At 32.8% G+C, this 26,542-nt stretch overlaps 1 protein-coding gene across 3 annotated transcripts in view; it reads left to right on the top strand.

Moving 5' to 3' along the window:
• The window catches only part of LOC142983786 (zinc finger protein rotund-like), a 182,584-nt gene that overhangs the window by 60,542 nt on the left and 95,500 nt on the right, over positions 1 to 26,542 (top strand). For 2 of the 3 annotated variants that reach the window (XM_076130837.1, XM_076130835.1), the window contains exon 5: positions 18,418 to 18,498. The exons of the other annotated variant lie outside the window; for it this stretch is intronic. In XM_076130837.1, coding sequence (XP_075986952.1) covers positions 18,418 to 18,498 — 81 coding nt within the window. The remainder of the gene's footprint in view (positions 1 to 18,417; positions 18,499 to 26,542) is intronic. 3 annotated transcript variants of the gene reach the window in all.

Raw genomic sequence — 26,542 nt, 5'->3', positions numbered from 1 at the left:
AGACTACTGTTCGCCCCAGTGGTCCAAAAATGCGTTTGTGGACAAAAAAATCGCATCGTGTTTATAATACCCGGCGCTAATGCCAAAAAAACTGGGTAGAATATTTTGTATGGTTTTTTGTTTGTTTGTAATTAAGTTAGGATTAATATTAAGATCAAAAGGCTTTGTTTTTAATTCTGATTGATTTCGTTTTAATTCAATTGTTAAGTATGGGAAATTGAGTTATTATTTCCTATGTTTTCTCTTGATTAAGGAGTTAATTGATCTTTGTCTAATAATATTAGTCTAGTGTTTTAAAACTATATACACAAATTATTAATCTTAATTTATATGTGCTTTTTTATTTAAACAACGATAGAAATACATCATAATCATTTATGATTATAAAATAAATCTATTAGAATTAATTATAATCTATTAAATATTTTTCTCACGAAATCATTTAGCATTCACCAATCCCGCAAACATCATTATCAATTACAATTATTCAATTAAGCATATCTAATTATATTAATTTATCTTCTTCAATAAATACTAACAATAAATTAAACTTCACAATTAAATTTCTCACAGGAACATCACAATTGAAATCGCTCAGCTGTCAAAATTTGATTCGATTTTGACAATAGAGCAACTGTCAAAAATCTGTGATGTCTTAATTACTGGTTGTCAAAATCAATTATGCATAAAGAAGGATTTTGAATAAGATGTATATGATGGTCGTTTATCAAATCGCTTAGGGTTAAACCGACTGTTAGAAACCCTTCATTGTTTCGTTAAAACGATTAATTGGAACTGAATTGATTTTTTAAGGTTCAATGGATAAGGGTTGGTAAGATTTTAATAAGGTTTTGTTTAAGATTTAAACGGAGGAATTCTGACTGGCTTATATCTAAGCCCATAGACGTTTTGAGAGAATACAACTGTGTCTTTTGTGGTAAAAATATAGACCGGCTTGTATCTAAGCCGATAGATACATTGCGGAAAATGAACTGTAACTCCTGTAATAAAATTATAACATTGACTTAAAGCTATTCACATGAAAGGACATAAATTTTGTTAGCAGTGGTAACTTCGATTATATTTAGTTTAAAACTATTCAACAAATTTTAGAGAGTCTACAAGCTGCTAACACGTTTCTTTTGAAATGAAATTTCGTCAACATAGAATTGTCTGCTTGTGTCGATCGATTTAGGTGTGAAGGAGTCTACTCCTTCACATGCAACATAAACTATTGCCTTTTAATCTCAAATTGTTATTATTTACCGCCTAATTGTATAGTCTATATCGAAGTAAATCCAGTAATACAGAACCATACGAAACCATAGAACAAAGTTCTCCCTAGTTACCAATGATTCGCATTTTTATCGAACAAGGGAGCACATCCCGTCGCTCCGATTTTATGCTTGATTTGCCACAGAATTTACCTTTTGTTGTATAGATATTAATTATTGTTTCACACCAGGTGTTGCTTGCAATTTTATGAATATTCACGCCTATATGCGTAGAAGATCGCCAGAGGCGATTTGTAATCTTTGCAAAAGGGTTATACGAGAACTATTTCACATAGGAAATTGATTTTAAAAATATTTGCTGGATAATAATTGGTGATGGTTTGAGGTCCTACACTGAGTTGCTCTTATCAAATTCTTTTGTATATTAGTGTAAATTATAAGGAGAGAAGAGTAGAAGTAGGAAAGCAGATACTTTAAGCTATCAACACAAGCGGTTAGTAGCTCAAAGCCTAGGCAACACACCAACGACTTTTCAGAAACATGTTTAATGAAATTTAGTTATTACTAGTAAAAAAAAAGCAATAGTTTTGGGGAACCTTTCATAACAGAAATTTGAAGCACAGTCAGCCTACGACCACGGCCAATGTAACCTACGCCAAAACATCAAGGATTCTGGGGTAAAATGCGTGTTAGCGTTAATTCCCGTATCCTACAATATGCCAAACATGCAACGCGAAAGTTTAAAAGTTATAATTTTAATTCCTGATTCCTAAATCTTTTCATATCACAATCAGAAATTGAAAAAAAAAAGTAATGCTTCAGATAAGTATTTACTTTCTAGGATAAATCAACAAAATGCTTTTCACGTGTACAATTTTTCAGTATTACACATAGTTTTTCAAACACTTATGTAACGTTGAATGCAACAGCGAAACATGAATTTGTACCGCCGATTCGAGTGATACGACGCACGGTAATAATAACTCAAGAGGCACGAAACGCTTGCAAATAGTTTATTGATGTTTACACATATTTACTGTATTTATGATAGAACTGTTCAAGTGGAAAATAAGTAAATTTGAAGATATTTATTAGGGTATTTTTGAACGCCCCGTGTTGATTTGAAACAGGTATTTACTGGGTGAAGTATTGAAGTAAGTTTGGCATTTGTTTCAAAATTTGATTTACTTGAGGCAGTAAATATACGTTTTAGAGTTTTGTATTTGTATTAGGTAGGTAACTTTGTCATTTAAATGTCGAATTATGACCTTTAGAATATATGATAAATTTCAATTCGATTTACGATTAAAAGCTTTATCTTCCCTTTTGAGTCTTATATGTAATATGAAGCTTTTAATCATAGATATGAGCATTTTTTTATAATTATTTTCAATTTGAGAAGAATTAACCAGTTGCGTGTTTATCTTGTAATATAAAAATATATGTTAAGATTTTACACATTCAGGTCCGTTTTCAAACAAAACTATTTTTTTAACAAATCTTAGAAATTTTTAATATTAACATTGTTTTGACATTGAAGTACCTTTTCATTCAGTAAATTTCACCTGAAACAATAACACCTCCCCAAAATAGTACATATTATTGTTCAACCCTTGGGGTTGAACAGCACTAACATTTAAATCACACACACTAGACTACGTAAAGACAAAGACACACTAAGTGAGCGCACAGTGGCCACAATTTTGACAGGCCGAGGACCGGTTCTCGCAAGATTAATGGTCAGTCTACTCATCGTGGTAATGACGCCCACCGCGCTTCCTCTAATGACATACAGTGTAGGGTGTGCGTGATGAAGGCGGGATGCTTTTTCCGTTTGTTGTGTGCTCGTGGGGTTGAATTGGTGATGCTAGTGTTAGTTGACGTCTTGTTAGAGTAGTTCAACTTAGATGTTTTGTTTTGTGTCTGGCGTTTTTATGATTTATTCTTATATTTATTTTAAAAGTACAGGGTTTCTAATTTAATTAGCTTTTGTTGTTAATACTAAGCTGTTAATTAAAATGTCATAAAATTTAAAGTGTGATTTTATTCTGACTATTTTGACATTCAAACCTAAATTAAGATTACAATTCAAATCGAAGAAAGCAATATTTACATGAGTTAACTATAATATATCAGCTAAATAAATACTGTACACCTATATCTATTATAAAATAAGACGAAAAAAATAATTATACCATAACACTAACTTTAAGTTTTAATAACATTAATTTGGATTTCAATCAACTACTAATATCACTTTCAACCTTCACAACAACGACCAAAACTCTTCCAAACTCCATAATAAACAGGATTATCCCCCAGCTTCCTCCCACATGGTCACCATCAAAGCATCCTTGCTTAATGTCTCAAGCGTAGAAAAAAGCTTGGCATGTTTATCTTGGTTGGGCTTCGTTGCGAATCTTCCCTCCGAAATTTCGTCCACTAATCGATTTTACTCGGGATGCGTCTAATTCTCCGAATTAATCGTAGACACCCTTGCGGCTAATTTCCTTGTTTATTGTTAATGATAATAGTTGGATTGTTTACGTTGTTTTTCATTGTTTTAGTCTGTTGCTTTGTTATTTAATTGAATTGTAGAAATAAATAGTATTAAAATGTACTTTTGGTAATAAAATCGAAACACACGACACTTTGAAGAAAAATACGCTAGTGAAACAAAATTCTTCGATACTTAAGTCTTCACATTTTAAAATGTTTTCAATATTAAAGTAAAGCAGAATATTGTATTAAAGTTATAGCTGAGATAAATTTTTAACAAATTACATTATAATTGCAGCAGTTAAAATCTATAAATATGAAATTAATAGACCGGGAAACCGAATACAAAATTATGTGGTTAAACTCTTTTAACCACTATTAGATCCGGCGGCCTAAGAATAAGTGTTCCATAACTTATCCAATGAATAAAGTGAATGCAATTGTATAAAAACAACTAACAAAATTTCACCTTATTTCTTGGTACTTATGGTTATTATTATTATATATAATACTTAAATAAAAAAATACTTATTCGAAAGGGGTGGAACCGGGGCTTAATCTAACATTAGAACAGAAGCAGTCCATACCAAGAAATAGCAGTTCAAATTCTACCATCTAGTTCATTCCAGCCTTCCACCCCCTAGGGTGTAACAAGAAAGTTAGTGACGAACAAACCGACCGATATATTGTGCCAATAAACGGCCGCGGAAAGTTTTTTATTATTATACTTTTAGCAAGCAAAGTTAGGATTGCAGTGGTTGTAAAACAAGTAGAAGATAGTTTTTTAGGTCTTGTTTTTATAGGTTATGCTTTGGAAAGAAAATGTAGTTGAAGTCTTAAATATTTTGGTGTTTGAAATTACATAAACATGTTTTCTAATGACAATATGCCAATTTTGAAAATTCAATGTAATATTTTTTGCATAGGTACAACTTTTACTTTAGGTTAAATGTTGTTTGTTTGTCGTATGGTTAGTGGTCAACCTATTGTCAAAGTTGTTTAAACCGCCCGGCGCCCGAGAGGCCTTTAGGTTCAATAATATTAGGTAAGTTAGATTTTTCTGAGTGGCTTTCATATTAAAGTGAATCAATGTGTTTCATAACAAACCAACTATGTTAGCTATTCAATTTCGATGCAATTTTGTTTAGGATCTACAATAAGTCGCAATCAGGTGATAGCTTACCATAACTAAACAAAAAACATGGAGATAGATCACAAAATAGTAATATTTTTGATTTAGTAAACTTCCAATAAATCAGACAAACTTTAATACAAGATTCAGCAGCAATAGTAGTCAAGATGAAACCCAAGGCAATGATTTTCATCTCGACTTTTGCCGGTGATTTTTTTTACTAGACATTCTCAACTTTATTCAAACTCTACTATTTTTTTCATTACCACACAAACATATTTGATAAAATAATAAATTCTCTATCAATACGTTATAAATAACTTGTCAATACAATATTATGATGTTCCGTACAAAAGAATGGACTGTATGACTTTATATTTTGGGCACATAAATAAGACGATGAAATGCTTAAGGGTTATTTGTATAGGGGTGAAGCAACTGTCTTATGGGGTTAGTTTGAGATGAGTTATAGTTAGAGTTTATGGTTTTGATACTTTAGAGGTGACGTGTAAGGTGAAAAGTATTTTTACTGGTTTAGATGTATTGACGCAGATTACAGGATATTTAGAATGTGTAAAAATGGTTGGTCGTTATCGATTCATCCCCTAGAAAGACTCACTACTTGTGTTTTTTCTTAATAAGTAAAGATAGTCATTTAGGCAATAAGTTACTTGTTTATCGACAATTTAAATATTATGCTTATTTTATTTTATTTGCAATCGTAATTGATAAATTGGTATATTTTATTTGAATACGTATCTTCATCTAATCTAGGTATTTAATATTCATAAAAAACGACATCATGCCTTTTATAATCGAAGACTCAACAGACTTTTAAAATACCATCTTCAACTATCTCTCAGTACCTACACTTTACTTTGCAACAAAACTCTTAACGATCAAAACCATTCAATCCGCACACAATAAATTACCTGACATTCGTTTCTCATACAAAAACACTATTTAATAAGAAAGGGTGTAACCGCTACACATTTTTTGCAAAACATTTTTTTTTGCTAAAACTTTTTTTGTATTTTTTTCTTCTCTAACTGTATTTGTCACCATCTTTTTTATAAGAGGACTTAACAGTTTTGATGCTTTGTGTGATTTTTTTGGGATAAAAGATAATTACGGTGCTCGAACAGTCAATAGGGGCTTAGCAGAGATTATACGATGTTTTAAGATGGGGTTAAGCAGCAAGTGTCATTTCATGGGAATCTTGTAATTAATAAGCTAAGATTTATCATTTTCTTAATGAATGCACCTGAACCTATTGAAATAAAAACAGTATTCCATCGTAGATCGTCATCGTTCCAATTTATAAAGAAAAGAAAGAGTAGGCAAACCACACATTTTAATCAAGTGCATCTTTGAAATAATAAGGAAAGCGAATTAAGCTTCCACGTCCGCCAATACGGAATCATTAAAAAAAAAGCGCAAGTATATCAGTTTTTCTGTTTCGCGTTTAAAGTTAAACGGCTGAATCGATTTAAATTATTATAAGCATAGAAAAAATCAAAAGTAAACTAGACTTTTGTTAATTATACTCTAAGAGGCTAAATGTTGATAGACGTCTGCACGTAAGTTTAGTCACACATTTCAGCTAATACTTTCTAATACAGTCTCTAGTCAATTAAACAATCCAGCGGGCTTATCACGTATCTCAGTTGACAACCAGTGTACGTCAAATTGATAGCCACTTTACTATACATTGCTGCTTTGACGTTATGTGTAAATCACTATAATCTAAAGGAGAAAACAATGTACTCTATAGTGGCTTTCAAATAGTTGTCACCTGATATACGTGATAACCCCCCTGATCTGTACGATACATTTTAGGTCATTTTTATACAAGATTTTTAGCCCTTTTTTACAACCTGCCTTTGATTATAAACCTTAAAAACATGATAGTATATCATTACAGTAAGTAGCACTAAGCGTTGCAGTTACGGATGCAGTTTTTGTGATTATTATCATACATACAAATGTTCAGGTTTATACACATTTGAGCTCTTCATTGTAACGTCTTTGGAGATAGGATCTTGATGAAATGTTCGGTGCAGACAAGACTTGTAATGAAGTGTTTGTAAATAATACACTTTGAGACTAAATTTTTCATGTGGACTAAAGTTAGTGTGATGCAGAGATCACTGGGTTATCAATAAATTTAATGATTTGTTACACAGTCAGTCGTTTTTGTAACAATGCAAATAGAGGTTACAGAGAAAGTATTGTTTGTGCTACCATTACAAAATTTTCAAATTTTATTATTGGGAGCCTGTCCGATTTTCAAGTTATTTAGCATGAACCCGGTGTCAGTAATCAATTTTTATGCACGACAAAATACGACCAAAAGAAGGTCAAATAATTAATATTAAGTACATATGTGTATAGAGTCTCGATTTCCAACAATACATATACGTTCGACTTTCGACCGAACATTCGCCGCGAATATTCCGATTTCTCGAACTACTGAGCTCATTAAATGGATATTTACCTTTACAATTCATACATACATAATCGCTTAATCAGTTTCAAATGAATGTTACACTATTGGATTTGTGTTACTAAGTAGTGTTATGAGTTCAGCCAATTCGTTTACTTTGTAGCTTGTAGATTAGCTTAGAAATGGTTTAAACTGTACTTATTATGTGATAGTTAAGACTCATTACTTCTGTTTTAGGAAGAATTTTAAAGGCTAATAGTTAGCACTGCTCCCATGTTTTGGTAATAGTGATTATGACTGCTAATCACGAGGTTACGGATTTGATTTTTTTATTTTTTATTAGAATATTCTCCACAGTAACTCGATAGTAAATCGTAGCTCGTTATTATTATGATAGGTATTTCGTTCGCCCCCTATTGCATGGACCTTATATTCAAAATGGTGAAATGCATCTGTATTTAATATGCCTCTGCCTACACCTTACCAAACTCAGGGCTACTAAGAACATTCTAGAAATAAGAAAACCTAATAGCAGTTTGCCCTACCCGAGAATTGAATCCGAAACCTGATGATCAGCGAGCATTTAAATCTAACTCTAAAGAACTTTACAGCTATACTTTTAAGGTGAAATGCGCGTTCGCGTTAATTCCCGTATTCTCTCTCTCTCTCTCTCTCTCTTCCATGCTATGAATCACATATGGTAGTGGGGTCAGCCTTCCTGGTCTTTCTCCTCCACTTCGCTCTGTCCTCGACATCGTCTTTGGAAACCTCACACTCACCCATGTCTTTCTGCACTACAGTTTCCCATCTAGTTTTGGGCCGTCCTCTGGATCTACGACCGGGGAGGGAAAGTTGTAGTGCTTTGTTTCCGTAAATTCCCGTATTCTATTATACAATAAACATGCGAGAGTTCAAAAGTTATGAGCTTTACAGCGTTTATACCACAATTATAATAATATAATCAGAGTACGGCAAATAAAGACCTATTTTAAGACTGCCTCCGTAGCGCAGTGGTTTAGGTCGCCACGCCGACTTTGTAGAAGTATTATATTTATCTAAATTATATGACTCCATCCACAAAATATGACATCCCCTACCTTAGCTATTAAAGGGAAAATCTTTAAAAAAATACTGTCAAACTTTAGCCATTGTCCGTATCCTAGTGGTTTAGGTCACCACGCCGCTACCATTGCGTCAGGAGGTCGTGGGTTCGATTCCCACACGGAACAATTATTTGTGCGATCCACAAATAATTGTTTCGGGTCTGATTGTAATTTGTGTCCGTGTTTGTATGCTTGTAAAAGTCCCCGCGACACAATAGCAATTTTTAATGCGGGAGTAGTCTTTTTCAAAATAAAAAATAATAGAAATAAATATTGATATTCACTTTATGTACTTACAGAACAAACTATAACATACGTATTTATCTAACAAATACATAGCAGTACACAGTACATAGTCACGGTAGCCAATAAAAGGAACAATAGGTAATATGAATACCGAAGTCATTATCTAGTGATCATGATCGTATGATGGACTAATTGTTCTATATTTACATAAATACTTGTAATTGTTTATAACTCATGACTTGTGGTTTCAGTCAAGGAAACTAACACTTGGACAATAAATAAATAAATAAATAAAATCTTATCTTATAAAGGCTCACAAACTCTAAATATCTATTCGATGGAATTTTGACAGCTGTTGTTTTAATAAATTAAGGAACGGCACTAAATGTTATAAATGCGAAAGTTTGCATAATTAACAAAAATACAAAACAGATTTTAATTAAATTTTGTACACAGGTTATCTGACATAGCTTGGATAAGCAATGGAATAACTTTAACTTAAACTTAAAGCTTAATAAGGCGGTTTTGAATATTCTTATTGCAGGGCGATTTTCTTAAATTCCTTCCCAAAAATCTATATTTTACTACTTATTTACAATTAAGTACTAGAAAAGCTAATTACTTTTTTGAATGAAAAATTTCTAGCTTGAATGAGGAAATTTTTCCGTACTTTTAATTTTACATTCTCTCATAGATTAAGGACTATTTATTGGATAATATAATGGAGTTAATTTCTTCGTATCACCTCACGTCTGTTAGCTACATCCTTACTAAACAAACAAACATACATACATACAAATAGCTAATCATATCATTATCCCATCCGTTACTGCACGACATGAGACAATGAGTAATCAATAGCTAAGAAACGCTACCTAATTATTACTACGCACGGTTTGTTACGACGAATATTACTACAATAATTCAGAATATGCTTGTGCAAAGTTTAATCTAGTAGTTTTTTAAGTCAAAGTCTTTAGGGTTACTATAATTAAATTGTTATTTTAAGGGGCTGTTATCGTGGATTTCTTTCATATTTATGTATTATTACCAACGAGAATTGAGAGCAGAAGTCTTTGAAGAAGTAAACTAGCGCATACGACCTAACAAGAAAGACATAATATTATGTTATTATGGAGGTACACTATTCGGGTCTTGTATTCCTTAATTTTTCGGATAAAAAGTCTGTTTGACCAGAGTACAAGACAGGTGGTTTACACGGCTTCGAATTGTATCTCAGTAAACACGTAAAGCCGTCGGTCAGACGCCCGACCTCTTGACAGCCGTGTCGGTTAACCTTTCCATCTAAATATGGATATAATAGAATAGACAGAAGACCTGTGTATTAAACACAGAGGTAGTCACTGTAGATAATTATTCACGAGTATATCTTACTAACACTAGCCGTAATTTCTAAACATCGGTCCAAATATCACTATAATTTTATTTATCACATAGTACAATTGCTACCGGATGATGCTTTACAAGGCTAAGATGTTCATCTTTTTATTATAATATCGATTGTGGCCATTCTAATAGACTTTAATAACATTCCAATGACTAAGTTTTACTCGCATTATATCATATTAGTATGTAAGAATGTATCTTTCCATAGTAAAAGGATATATGGCAGGATGAAGATGTCACTTAGAGCTATGTGGTTGGAAAATATCATTATATTTATACGTAGTACATTCTTTTACGATAATTCATATGTTGGTGTTAAGTATTTTATAGTAGTATGCGATATTAATACGACTATTGGTAGATAAATACTCCTAAGGCAAAGGATAACCTAGTTTAGGAGTCAGGGTTTTAATATTTTGTGTCGATCTTCATTCATATTACTGTACCCTAGTTTATTTATACTAATATTATAAAGCTGAAGAGTTTGTTTGTTTGTTTGAACGCACTAATCTCAGGAACTATTAACTGATTCGATTTAAAAAAATCTTTTTGTGATGAATAGACCCTGTGTTGAATAAATGGGCTATCTAACAGTGAAATAATTTTTCAAATCGGACCAGTAGTTCCTGAGATTAGCGCGTTCAAACAAACAAACAAACAAACTCTTCAGCTTCATAATATTAATTACTATCATTGAATTCTTTACTTGAAATATCATTCAACGACCCAGTTACTTCACACCCAAATAAATACCATAAGAAAAAGCAGAACACCATAGAAATTCGTCGTAGCGAGTCGTCACGTTATCCCCTCACCATCCATCTTAGGGCGACGACAGACCTCCTCGCGTTCACTCATCACGCTAATTTGTTACTGTGTGTACAAGCCCTTAAGTAGACTTTTCGTTACGGTTTGTTTCCTGTTTGTCTTTATTGGTATGCTGTGGGGCAGTGGTTAGAATGATAGAATTTGTTTTGAGGAGTATAGAGTTCAATTCTGAAGTATCATGACTTAAAAATTATTATGTGGCGCTTTGAAATTTGCTTACATTAAGTCACGCCTATTATACCCGAAGGTGTAGGCAGAGGTGTATGAAATACAGTTATGTTAATGTTAGTCACATATAATAGGCGGCGAGCCTTTTGCCACAATATACCGGGCATGATACTGAACCTCGTGCTACTATTAAGAAACATTCTAAATTAAATTAGAAAATGACAAAGGCACTTTGTCCAATCTGGGAATCGAATCTTATGTTCAGCAGTTGTATACACTACCGTCCAGACTACAGAGACATTATGTTCCCTTTATTTCCCTAAAATATTTTTAATATTTTGTGGTACCCTTTCAAATACACTAAAATTTAATAAGATTCAAAAACCATTTTTTAAACATCATTTAGAAACAAAACATCAATTAGAGTAAAAGACTCTTTACCCGGGTAATCCGCGCGTTACCCGGGAGCCGGGTAATCTCGTATCAGTCAACGTCACACACGATCGTTATCAGACGTTGATGGGACAACGATGTTCCGTGAACTCCGTGAATTCCGTGATATCGGCTTGGTTTGTCATTTATCGTTATTTATTATGGGGTATTGGTGTGACGTGTGGTGGAAATATTTGAACGTGGTTTTAAACTTTCTCGTTGAATGATGATAATTTTAGTTTTGCTTTGAAAGCATAGCAAATAGTATTAATAGCATTCCGCCGAACAAGGATCTTAATCCAAAATGAAAGAAAACAGAATACTTCGAAATTAAGATAAGGATTAGACCTTCCTTGGTCCACGCTGGCGAAGTGCAGATTGGGGACTTTGAATGCCCCAAGAAATTTGTTAAATTACTTGAGAGGCATGCAAGGTTCCACAACGATTCACGATGTTGCTCTTTACCGTTAAAACAAGTGCTAGTTTATTATAACATAAACTGTTCCTACTACTATCGTTTAGGTAAGAGAAGTAGATTGATTTGGCTAATTTTGGTTTTTAAATATTTATAGCAGTCCAAACAAAACTCCATACGGCTGCTACCATGACCAATGTTTTCATACCTTAAAAACAATACTGAAAATTCGGTTGAGATGAATTTGGTGTACTAGTTAAAAGAAACAAGCAACTTATTCATTTGTTGCTTATGCGTTATGTAAAAGAAGAATGGCAATAATCTAATTACATAAAGAAATATTGAGGGAATAAGGTGTTTCATAAAAGTAACAACAAAATGATTTGAACAGTCTTAAAACTCCAGGATTCGATTACCGTCTAATACATTTTGTATCATTGAACTATTTACCTGTTTTGTTTCAAAGTTAATATTATAAATTCATGAGTCTTACATTGACAAAGTTGGGTGTTGGCAAACATCCAGTTTTGAGCGTAAATGTATGAAAAAACTATATTTTGATCTGTGTCCAATCTTTAGTTTTTCTAACTTTCATTAGTGATGAGTGAAAACTGCATAGTAGATATTTGATTTGAAAATTACGGAAAGAATGTTTTCCTTCTGTTAGAGTAATATGTTATTATAAAACTTGGGATTTGATATTGTTAAATAATTTTATTGCAAATCTTCGATAGGAATGTAAAACTTAGGAACTGATTTTCAGTTTATCAAATTTTATTTGAAGCTTTTGAAAGAAATGTACGGAAAATCTTTATAATAAAAATATCCGGCGATCGAAAAATTGGTTTTTAAACTTGTTGACTATCGAAACTGAACTTTTTAGATAGAGCCTTTATTAAATAAATATATTTTGCCCCTAAAACTGACGTTATAACACAGTCTTCTAAACAATAATTCTTTTCCATTTATTGTTACTTATTTTTAGGCAAAATCTTTCTAGAGGTATATCAGTGTATTTAGCTCCCTAAAACTGACGTTAACCAGTTACACATCTTAACAATATTCTTTTCCATTTTATTGTTACTACATTTTAGGCTCATCGAATCCTCCATTTATCTTTTTTAAGGGTATATCGCTGACATAGCTTGCGTTTCCAAACAATATTTCCAAAGAAAACTTATTCATTTGTGGGTCGATAACCAGAGGCGTCACCCTGCAAGTGACTTAGACGGATGTGTCGCGAACGATGCGACTCACTGTGTTTGATAGACGCTAGGGGAGACTACATTAACATACTGTCACAAACTTGTCTACGAATTATGAATTGTCTTTTGAAAGTTTGGTAGAAAAGTTTTTTTTTTGTTACATTTGTCGATTTTAAATTGCAGTATTTGTAATGTCTTGTAATGTTTGTAAAAACGCATTTTTTTTCTCCAAAATCAAAGTGTTTGGATTCCAGAATTTGGCTCTTTGTATTAATCTAGATACCTAATAGCGGTGTTATTGAAACTGTACAAACTTGTCAGTGTGTCATTTTGGAGCACTTAAACTTTTAAATATATTTTCAACCAGGAGTCAGATTTGCTTCAAGTTTCAGCCTCAACTAAATTATAAGTAGTCGGTCAGTGCTTTATGTGCTTTTAATAAACAATTACTTTGCAAGAACTCTATTGACTTTATTACCAATACCAGACTAAATTAATTTTCCATGTATTAATAAACTTAACAAGAGAAACATAGATACTCCTATCCGTTTTACTTGTAATATAAATTTCATATACTTTAGAATAATGCCATTAAAGTGTCGTAAAAAAACGTAACACCAGAGACATTTATTTAAATACAAAAAACAAACAATATTGTGGTAAAATATCGCATTATACAAAATAAACCCATAAAAAACGATTTTAAGCAACTTTCTTACTAGACAGATAATAGCCGGTACGAAAATCCCGAAAATTCCTTGACGACGGCATGTCCAACCGTCTAATCTGTGATAATCTAGTGGCTTGAAGATAAATAGCGGGCGGGGGGCGCCGGGTGAGCGGGCTAGTGACGTGACGTCATCACCGGAACGATTGGCGCGATCAATCACACACACACCCACTACGTGTGTGTACAGATTTTGGTGACTAGTCATGTGATAGATAAAAAAGTCGTAAAAAAGTAAAAATATTTAATAAAATAAAAAATAAAATTTTGGCGATGTATATTAGGTTTCTATGTGGATTAGAAGCGTTAATTGGTTATAGTATTCATTATTAGTTGTCATGATTTTGGCACTAATATTTTTTTTTACGTATTTGACTAATATTTTTGTACCGCTGCTTAAGTCTTTGAAGGTCTTTAGATTACGATAATAACATCAGTATCCTAACAAACTTCGATAGTAATTATTTAAGTATTTACGAAAGCCAATTTATAGCGTAAAGATATTATTATATGGCAGAAAAACCGTTCAAAAAAGTTAAAAAATGTTCAAATATTTTCAAAATAATCCTCTGACCTATTTAAACGTACTAAAACAATACAGCCAGTCCCCATACGACGTACAAGCATAAAGATAATCGTCTTCTTCCGCCGAGTTCCCGAGACGGCGAGTGACAAATGGACGCACACCGCAAATTGAGTTTGGATGCCTTCAGACGTTTAAACGTTTAATCATTCCACAATTCAGACATTTACTTTTCTACACAAAAGAAAATTTCATGTGATTTTCAAGCTTATTTAGTGAAAATTCTTTAAAAAATTGGCAAAAATCTATCACTCAGTATCAAATTATGAATTAACATTTTACCCTTGCATTTCTTTAAGTATCTCAATCGACAATAAGTGTATGTTTGCTGCTTTATTTAACATATTATTTACCATAATTTTAAGAAAGAAACAATAGCTATTAATTCTGTAAGACTGTAACCTCCCATTTCATGGCAAAAGTCACGATTTCATATGAATTTCCTTTCCGATTCCCTTCTCATATGGCAAAAAAATATTTGAAAAGCATCTTTCGCGAATTGAATGAAACTTAGAAACATAATCATCAGCGTACACACATAACATTACGCTAGTTACATCCGAATGTATAGGCAGAATTGTAAGCAATATAGTGTTTCGCTATAAACAATGTTAGTCCCATGCAATAGAGGGCGAGACTATTGCCGTATTACGGGCAGGTTACTAAACTCTGGGCTAAAATTAAGTGATAAACTAATTGAAAATACCAATATTTCTATGCGAATCGACCCCAGGGCAGTGTACATATGTATATTTTATATGTTACATCCATACTAATATTATAAATGTGATAGTAACTCTGTCTGTCTGTTTGTTACTCAATCACGCCTAAACTACTGAACCGATTTGCATGAAATTTGGTATGGAGATATTTTGATACCCGAGAAAGGACATAGGCTACTTTTTACCCCGGGAAAATGACGCATTCCCATAAGAAAATTCAGCTGGCAGACGGAGTCGCAGGTAAAAGCTAGTATTGTATATATGTTGCGTGGCAGTCATACACTACCGATTGCTCCTAGGGAATGACCATTTGTTACTAACATTAATCAATATTCCAAGTGTATCTTTGTAAAAATCTAAGATTTCTTTCAATGAACTTAGAAAGTATGTGTTATAGTATGAAATAAGTCATTTTTATTGTAGTTTATACATCTATCGGCTTCATAAGTCTTGCAAGACGATAAATAGTTGTTTCTTTTGTATTCCTTTATAGCAAAGAGTTGCAAGGATAATGTCTTTTATACCCTGACTTGTGTACTGTGCTTTGTATTCAGATCTTATTGTAGATATCCTTCTATGATATAAATGTGAAGGTTTTTGCGATGTATCTCTGTACGGTTTCATGCAAAAAATACTGAACGGTGTTAGATGGAATTTGGTTCACTAATAGTTCGTAGCCTAGATTAATAGATTTAACCCATTAATATCCCAATGCTGGGCAAGGTTCTCCTCTCGTAATGAGAGAGGAGTTAGGCCTTGAGTCCACCACGCTGGTCAATTGCGAGTTGGGGACTTTGCATACCTTCAAGAACTCTCAGGCATGCAAGGTTGCATCACGATGTTTTCCTTCATCGTTGGAACAAGTGATAATTATTTCTAATACCCACATAACTTCTATAAGTCATTGGTGTGTTGCCTCGGGTTCAAACCTACGACCACTTGCGTGGGAGGTATCAATTTATACCACTCGGCTATCACTGTTAGATCTAGATGAACACGTAGGATATTTTTTACACTGGAAACTTTTTCACACAGCCGAAGTCTCGGTCAAAAGAATAACTAAAAAAGTTATCAATAGTCATATGGTTAAAACAAGCCGAGGTGAGAAGTTTTTGGACGGCTTTAACAATACCGATAGTTATAGGAAAATGACATATTTTTTTATTTAATCTTATACATAGATGAACTGTGAATATACCAAAGGCAATGTATCAAAAGATTCATAACAAAAATAAGCCGTATATTACATACTTTACACCCCTATATCTCTAAAACTAACAAACGTCTAGCAATAACAGTAAAACTAGCAATTTCTGTAAAAACATCTTAGATTTCAACTCAAAAGTGTTCAGACTAAAATCTAGGCTAGTACTGAAACGCCCTGAAATTCAGGATCTAACATAAAATTCCCCTGTTATTGATTATCTATACAATGTTATTTGAAGCCCGACAGCATAATATTTTACTACCCAAGTCGCACACACACAAGTGCACTCACACACACATGGACACACACACATAGAATTTGATTGTGTGTGTGCAATACACATGTGAGGGTTAAGAAAAATACTCGTGTCGCGGGCTTTTCTCGGGGACAGAAATGGAGTGGAGACGTTTTTAGATTGCTATTTTTTTATGTGTATTTTTTGTAATATTTTTTTCGTTAGACATAAAACTATTCTGAAATATATAGTTGCAGAGTATGAACATAAAGATAAGCGGTTATTGACCATTACTTTCTCATTTAGTTACTAAGTTCTTAGTAAATTATTGATACTGGTTCAAGCCACTGCGCACTGGCCCGGGTTGTTGGTTTCAGGATTGTAATTATTAAGAGAAATACAATGTATAATAGAATTATGAAGAACTATTTTACTACTTTATCCAGACTCCTATCTAAATTATCAATTGCCAATTATTTAAGTTACCTATTTCTAACTTCATCACTTCTAGTCTCTCGGCATACTGTAATTTAAACGTTGTCATATAATATATTAGCGAAAACAATCACTATTACCACAGTTTTCATAACTATTGGCAAGGACAGTAATGTAGAACTTATAACCTGTAAAATTCTAACCTAAAAAAGTTTCACCTTTCTAAAATAATACGAGTACAAGTCGTCTCCATCCCTCTAACAATTTCCCTGCACGTACATACATATAAGTCTTCTCCGACGTCACACGTGCATACACCCCTCTCACTCACACCTACCATGTTAGAAAGAGATGCAACACCAGTTTAGGACTAACATTTTATATGTTGGCTGGGTCAGGGATATAAAAATCGTTTTCTAGACGTATATATATAAAATATATGTAAGTTTGTAAGTGCGTTGCTAGAAGCATTAGGTATCCACTATAAAGGAAAAATATGGCCATTGTACGGTTATTTTAAAGATTATTACTATCTTTTATTATGTTGTAACGGTTGAAATTTCGTGTTGGAATTGTTGTTACTCTTTAGTAGAAGAATAAATGTGTTAAAAGGTGTTTGCGACGATTTTCTTTGTATAAAAATAAGTATTAGATAACTAGATACAGTTACGAGTATAGCTACGAGACTGTCTTACATTCAGTTGTATAGAGAAAACATACTTCTTGACATGCATACATAAAATTACGCCTTCTGCCCATAGGGGTAGGTAGAGGCCAAAGAACACCGTCATGACTATGACTTATATCTTCATTTATTATAAGACAGGAGGACATGGAGTTTATGTTCTATTAGCAACAAAAATAGATTTACCAAGCAATTAGGATGTATTCTGAAAGCCAGTGCTATGTAACGATTATGTATTAGCATTTGTAATTACTAAAATTGTGTTTAAAATATGTTCAGATGTAATGTAACTCAAGACAATGCAAGTTGGACATAAAAACACGGCCTCGTACCCTGAATTATTTCAGGCTTCTTTTGTTTATTCTACATCATGTGGGTGAAAGACAAAACTATGTCAAAAAGAGACAACTATACATTTTTCATTCATTAGAAATTCCACGAAATTTCTGACAATACTTTACTTTTGCTTCCATAACTGGTAAAAGTACCCAAATTAAATAAAAATATTTTTGGCGAATCTAACATGGAATAAATTTTAAGCTAATTTTCTACCAAATAAAGATTTCAAAAAATGTATCAAATAAAATTTGTAAAATACTTTATAACTTTTGTCCACCACACTCTACCACATTTTTTATAAATATTTATTTATTTCGGACAATCTGCCAATGACATTCGTAATAAGTTAAAAATTATTTGTCCAACAGCACTGCCAACAAAAAGATGGCCTGGAATACGCCGCGTGGTCACGACCACGGGGCGCCATGGCCATCAAACAAGGCTACGAGGTGAGGAGTAGTGTGGTCCTAGAATTGTGGTCATGTAGCTCATTAACGGTCTAGTAGAAGACTGCTTTAATTGTTGGATGTAGTTTGTAGTTATTGTGGTCATGACGTAGTTGATGTGTGGTCTAGTAGAATACTGTGTTTTAATTGTAGATTATTTTAGTTTATTTATTAAAAGAGCGTTTTAGTATGACAAATGTGTGGTAAAAAATATCTAATAGTAGAGTACTTTGTTTGTGATTAGTAAGACTTTTTTTAAATGTGGTCTTGTTTATGTTTGTAGTTTAGTTATAGACTAGACTACCTATTGCTTTTTTTATGGACCTTCTTGATAACTCTGGTCATAACATAGTTTTCCTTTAGTGATTGTTTTTGTAGTGTTGATATTTTATTTTTTAGAGGTTTTCTGCTTACTAATAAAAGTGTGGTCATCATTTTATTTTTGATTTGTTTTGCAATGCGTAATTTTATTTTGTTTTGGTTTAAAATTAAATCTTATTTAACACGATGAACTTAAAACTGACTCAGTAGATTCTTTTGCGGTAAATGTATGTTTGTGTGGTCAAGACAGTATATTAATTCAACTACAATAACTATCATGGTGGTGCAATAAACATGTTCCAATAGATTCTATTTTTGAGATAATTTTCTATGTTAATTTGATTGGAAGGTAAGTTTTGATAAAACTTTGCAATACTTACCTAGATTGACATAGAAAACTGGCTTTAATAAATTTACGGCAGCTGCTATTCCGGTGTTTTTTTTATCAGAATTCATTTTAGAAACTTTGTTACCAAACTTAGTAATTACTAACTTTATAGCGGACTTAAAATGTTGAATTGATAGCATTGCTTTTAATGTACAAGTAGATTTACAATCGGGCAACAATGCATTATTATTGATCGTAAAATCGTGTTTTCGTTCAAATTAATAATTGCTTAATCCCGCTTATTACAACGCTACAATATTGATAATTGAATTTTTGCGTTTTAGTGCGAATATTTTAACAGTAGTTCTGACTTTTATTGATTTGTAATTACAATGATTGCTCATTTCTTTGTTTACTTAGTAATTATTATTTTACGTGATTAATAATCTGGTACTTACGTCATTATTTACGATTAGGATTGTAGTGTGAATTTTAATTGTTTTCGTTCGATTAATTAGGTTTGTAGTGACATTATTATTGCCTTATTAAGTTGTCAAATCAATTTACAATTATAGAGATATTCTTTAAAAAAAAGGCACACATTATATACCCATTATTACACCTGTCATACCCAAAGGTGTAGGCAGAGGTGTATGAAATGCACCCACATTTCGCCATCCACAATTTTAGTATCATGTAATAAGCGGCAAGCCTATTGCCTTTTACTGGGTAATTTTGATTAAATTAAGACTAATCTGAATCTATTCTTAGGTAGGTCACATAGTGTGGGTTTATTTAGCGGCCACAGCTTCAATTCCTGTAAAAAAAATATTGTCCCCAACAAAAATCGAACTCAAGTGATCCCACAGCTATTAAATATATATGTACTTAACAACTGCGTATAATCAACACGTCAAACTGTGGTCAGCCGACCACCATTTTGTTGGAACATTCTCAAGTAGTCCCCACAGTCCCCCACATACAGGGTGTTATGACAAAAGACGTTCATTTGCAACTGTCGCGAACACTGACACGCCCACGTTTCCTCTATCTTAATTGTAAACTGCTCTTTTTGGGTTTTTTGTATGAAATACTGAATTTGAAATTATATTTTCAGTTTGAAAGTATTGTTTTCCTTTTTTCATGTTTATTTGAAAACATGAATCAGAATGTTTGGTTTTCGCCTGAAAAAGGATTTAATAATATTTATACTACTAGCAACTATTGAAGCGCTCATAGACAGTTGCACATAGCGGTCGGTATTTGATCTGCAGATTAAGCAACCTTTGGTTCGGTCATTTTGTAGATGGGTGACCTCTTATTGATATTCGACCTAAGCGTTTTCGTGCTCGTAAATGCATGTAAATCGCACGGTTGTTATCAATTTAGATAACAGTCGTTAAGTCATGTCAAAGGCCTTTGGGCGCCTTGAATTACTTTGACACTAGGTTCAACACTAATCATATCGTAAAGATGGTGGTCTAGGTGGTCTTTTTTAGTACAAAAGAGCACCAATAGCCCTTCGAGTACTATATTTCTACGACTTATCTTTCGCTCACCAGTAACAGAGAGTATTATCAGAGCTATTGCACTAAGACATTGAAATATTACCTAATATAGTGGATTTTATCGATTTCATGTCTCATACAGGTAACTTGAACGTTTTAGGTCAAGATTCAGTTAGTTTAAAGCTTTTTTGCTAGTTCTGGATATGTTTTAGATAGCTTATTAGCTAGAATACTGCCAGTTAATTTCATAAGCTTAGTGTACATATTAAATAACATCATTTTTCTTTAAAGGGTCGGTAGGAATAACATAGTGCTGTTTTTTTTTACATTATTTAAATTTTATTTGATTCATATTTGTTATTATAAATAGTTAAAGAATATGATATATTTTTGACAAATATTAACGTGTAATGTACTTTAAAATGTACTTTAAATATATTATAATGTACTTTAAAATAATGAGTTATCTAATAGTTACTAAACAAAATTTCAAACTATTTGAAAGTCGTAGTGTATTCAAGATTATTTTGAGCTGATATCGTATTTGCTACGACTGCATTTTGACGATGCCAAGTCTGTCCAAATAATGCAAAGTAATATTATGTAACAGAGATATTTACAAGAAACCTTGGTTTACTTACATAAGAGTAATAAGATATAAGAAGATGACCTCCTCCCAAACGAAGGGGTTAGGCCTTGAGTCCACCACGCTGACCAAATGCGGGTCTTTGCCCTTAAGAAATGTGTTTAACAACTTTTCGGACAAGATAAACTATTACGTCGCAATTCAGGACCTATTCACCTGTAACAAAATAAATGTCTCCTTCCCAAAAATCTATAAAATCCCGGCAATAATTTAAATAAAAACCCATTAGTTACTTCCTTTAACCCTAAAACGGCGAAGTGGGTCGAAAAACACACTAGTTGTTTGTTACCAAAAGCAGTTTACGTCAAAAGTCACCATTAAACGCCAATAGATGGCGTTGTACTAAAGAATTTCGTCTCTATATCTACAAGGTTTTTACGGCACGGCTATAAAACTTTTGAAGAATATTTTGACCTATATACTTTGTAAGTTCTATGCTATAGGTGATTTATAAGTGCATATTATTTTTATTATTGAGTGTATTTTATGAGTCGTATTGTGCTTTTGCAAAATAATAAAATAATATAATTAAAACTCTTGTTTAAATGGTAAGCAGAGAGTTAATTTAAAATACTAGCATTAGGTGAGTGAGGTGGTGAGTTTGTTTATGGTAAGGTTACAATTCTTCATGTCAAAATTGTTACCAAATAGTACGTTAATGCGAAGTCTGTCAGAATTTGTGGGGTTGTTATACCAAAAAAATAATATTTTTACTGATACTTTAAGATGTAAGTTCTATAGATACTAAGTGGTATTGTTATTTAATTCATACATTAAAGTGCTTTAAAAATATAGCCTTATAAAATGCTCAGTATTTGGCAATGGACTCTGAAAAAAATTATTACTAAAACTACACATACGAGACTAAAAGATCTAAAGATAAAACAATAAAAAACACTTTATTTTATAGTTGATAGAGCATTACACCGAAATTAAATACTTCCGAAATCAACCAAACATCCAAATCTATACCCATCCTTAACCCGATTACTCTAAAAGGGTTGAACTATCACAAATATTAATTTAACCCTCACATAGTAACGCAACAATTTAGCCGTAGTGCGATTAATACCAAAATTAAATGTCACGCCACTAGAGGGCGTTATCTTAACTAAATTAATATACGACGAATGCTGGCCGGTGGGTAGTTGATTTATGTGCTCTGTGTCGTAGTTTTGGTATTGTTTTTAGACATTGATAAGGGAAAAGATTAAAAATTCGGTAACAAATAGAGCTTTATAATATATTTAATATATGTTTATATGAACTTAACTGTGGGATTATTAACTATGGTACTAGTGTGGACACTCATATTTAAATGTAATTTTTATTTGTAATTGATATGATAAAATCACACCTGAAAATAGTTTTAATGGTGTATTCCTAATAGCTAGTACGCTAAACGTTAGCAATGCCATGATCATCATGTGCACCAGTCGTATTTAATTGTGAGAAATTCATGATTTGTTTACATTAATATTCTTTTTATTTATAAAATATTTCCTTCTTGATAGTCCGTATTTCTTCCTACTTTTTGCTTTCTTGAGCCTGGGAGGCTCTGAATAAACTAGATAACAAATACAAAATAGTTTATTGTCACAAAATATTTTATTTGCAACGAAACACATAATGTTTAATTATAAAATATTACAAAATATCCACAATATTCAACATTAAATTAATATCTAGGGTGTGAAATTAAAAAAAAATTGGCGGAACTCTCGGCCGCGGGTTCGTTAGTTACAGATGATTTGTCCCGCCGGCCGTGACTTATTGCCGTTCGACCTCCGGGTTAGGTAAAATATTAGTTTTAGTATACCCCGTCGCGTTTGCAGGGTTAAATTTTAAAGTGTTTATAGAGATGATAAAGCAGCATAATAAATTGTTTTATACAAGTGGTTTTTTTGAAGCGAAAATAGTAATCTTTTGAGTATTACGCTCACTGTAATTCAAATTCAAACAATTTATTTCAGACGTGACATTACGAACACAAAACATTGATCAAATCATCTTGAACTGCGTTTCATTCAACTTATTGAATACCCAAAACCTTACTGAATACTGCGAAAATGAACACTACTCACGTAAAATTGTAATTAAATCAAAAGTATGAAGAAATCTTCAGTAGGTACGTTAATCGTTGTAACAGCTCTATATAAATACTCAACCTGTTAAAGACGATTGGAGACTGATTTTGCTACTATGTCCGAGTGGGTCCAATACTCAGCTGAGTCTTAAAAAGAGTTACTAGAGGTACCGTGACACACAGACAGTCAAAACAGTAAACTTCAAACACTGGGAATCTATATTAACTACCTAAAGCTGCAGTAGCTGGTCCGAATTGAAAAAATAATTGTAAGTCCAATAGTCTTTTTATTGAGGAAGGCTAAAGGCTATATAACATCACGCTATGGCTAAAGGGGGCAAGCTGAAAACGACCGGACGAAGACACGTTCGGCCTATCACTACATATCGTGAACGTAAAATAAAGTCAACTCGCCTCGTCTGTCAGATAATATTAATTTTCGGATAAACTCGACACAGAACCGATTTTCTAACAGTTTTTAGATAGTATGATTCTCGAGGCAGATTTTAGTGTTTAATTTAATTAGTTTGTTTAATTACTTCTTAAGCCGGACATAGCCAGCCGTGGTCGCAGGCTGGCTCAGCCTGTGCTGACTCAGCCTGCGACCACGGCGAGTGCAAGCTGCAGCGGAACGTTAGGCATTTTAAGGTAAAATGCGTGTTCGCGTTAATTCCCGTATTATACATTAAACATGCAACGCGAGAGTTTAAAAGTTATGATAGCCAGTTCAGTTAGTTAATATCTCATAAATCGTAATTAACGAAATAAACGGTGCTAAAATTGTATGTGTGAAATCATAATTATATTTGAACGTTTAATGTCCACACATAAAATATTTATTACCAATTAAAAGTGAAGATATCTCTATCATTCATTGCTTTATATTACGAAACGGCAATCAATACTTCTTTTTATAATAGAGTAAGATCCCAGAGCTGCCAGACCTACGTCATTTTAGCAAAGCTGAAACTTTGAGGATTGTTAGTATAAAGGATCTGTTAAGAGGTATGCACATCCACTACCTTGAAAGCGGGGCCGTTTCTGAGGTAGCGCGGAGTGAAGGTGCGTAAAAAACGACCCAACTCACGTTATAGTAGCAAAGTTGGTTTTCAGATATGTTATTAATGATATTATGTAGAATTAAAATCGACTATTGCCAGACCGTTTCCCGGGGCCATTACTTCTGCCAGACGCCTTAAATGTTATAAAAAAATGAGGTCAACTACGTCATAGTAGCAAGCCTAAATTTTATATATGTTATTAAAGGTACAATTTTAAGACCCCCTGTATGCGGACAGACCATTCCGCGGGGCCCTTCGTCCCCTAGACGCCATTAAACTTTCCCTATGAGTGCGAGAGTAAGAGCATTATTCATACACATAAATGAAAAACAATTGAATTAAAAAATAAAAATTGAAAAATTATTGAATACTAACTGACCCGCGCATCTTTGCTTGCGTCACTTAAGAGAGATAGGTCAAAATGTTACATAAACGGGTTATGTAACATTTTTCACTGGTACTCTGCTCCTATTGGTCGTAGCGTGATGATATATAGCTTATAGCTTTTCTCAATAAATAGGCTATCCAACAGTAAAATATTTTTTTATTCGCACCAGTAGTTCCTGAGATTAGCGCGTTCACACAAACAAACAAACTTCTCAGCTTTATAAAATTAGTATAGATTAAAAGTACTTGGAATGTTTAGGAAGATAAGTAACATTATTTTGGGAATTATTTTAAAAATAGATATGGTTTACACTATTCACAAAAATTATGAAAAAAAAATTGTAGTCATTCATCATCATCATCATTATCTGAGCTCTTACTTCCCTCATCAAATTGAATATTTAAATCATCTCCACCGTCGTCTTCATTGTTACTTGAATTCTCTGTTAAAAAAAATGTAGGTAATGATGTTGAAAACAGTTACAAGTAGGTATATCGAAATAATTTATAGTTAAAATAAAATACCTAATTCGTTCTTCTCATTCACATCGCCGACTGTATACGTGTTAATGAAAAGTTGTAGCCGTGCAGCATCTACATCAATTCAGCTCAGACCATTTAATATTGAAGAAATCGCCAGAATATCAAGAAGCTTTTGTTCAATTCGGAGAAGTTGAATTATCTATTGATAAAGCGAAGGAACAAAATATATTTGATGTAATTCAAAAATTTAATCTGCGAGTTATATAATGTTCCCGGATTAATTGATGTAGATGCTGCACGGCTACAACTTTTCATTAACACGTATACAGTCGGCGATGTGAATGAGAAATTCCACCGGCAAAATGTTAAAAAATTCGACGCAAGTAATTTACCTCCTTGTAAATCTGAATTGCTTCAACAATTTCGACGAGCAAATTATATTGCGGGTGTCTGGAGTAATGCTCATATAAAGCGTCCTAGCATTTTAAGCCCAGCAAATAAAGGGTGGGTTCTAAAGGATAACCATTATCATTTTAAGTGGTTTGATGGTGACCAATTGCCAAGTTTCGTAAGCGAATCACTTGAAAACGAATTAGGTATTTTATTTTAACTATAAATTATTTCGATATACCTACTTGTAACTGTTTTCAACATCATTACCTACATTTTTTTTAACAGAGAATTCAAGTAACAATGAAGACGACGGTGGAGATGATTTAAATATTCAATTTGATGAGGGAAGTAAGAGCTCAGATAATGATGATGATGATGAATGACTACAATTTTTTTTTCATAATTTTTGTGAATAGTGTAAACCATATCTATTTTTAAAATAATTCCCAAAATAATGTTACTTATCTTCCTAAACATTCCAAGTACTTTTAATCTATACTAATTTTATAAAGCTGAGAAGTTTGTTTGTTTGTGTGAACGCGCTAATCTCAGGAACTACTGGTGCGAATAAAAAAATATTTTACTGTTGGATAGCCTATTTATTGAGAAAAGCTATAAGCTATATATCATCACGCTACGACCAATAGGAGCAGAGTACCAGTGAAAAATGTTACATAACCCGTTTATGTAACATTTTGACCTATCTCTCTTAAGTGACGCAAGCAAAGATGCGCGGGTCAGTTAGTATTCAATAATTTTTCAATTTTTATTTTTTATTTCAATTGTTTTTCATTTATGTGTATGAATAATGTTCTTACTCTCGCACTCATAGGG

Source organism: Anticarsia gemmatalis, chromosome 25 (genome assembly GCF_050436995.1).
Source record: "Anticarsia gemmatalis isolate Benzon Research Colony breed Stoneville strain chromosome 25, ilAntGemm2 primary, whole genome shotgun sequence".
Taxonomy (NCBI): Eukaryota; Metazoa; Arthropoda; class Insecta; order Lepidoptera; family Erebidae; genus Anticarsia; species Anticarsia gemmatalis.
Note: the sequence above shows the minus strand (reverse complement) of the source record. Positions and strands in the feature narration are given on the sequence as shown.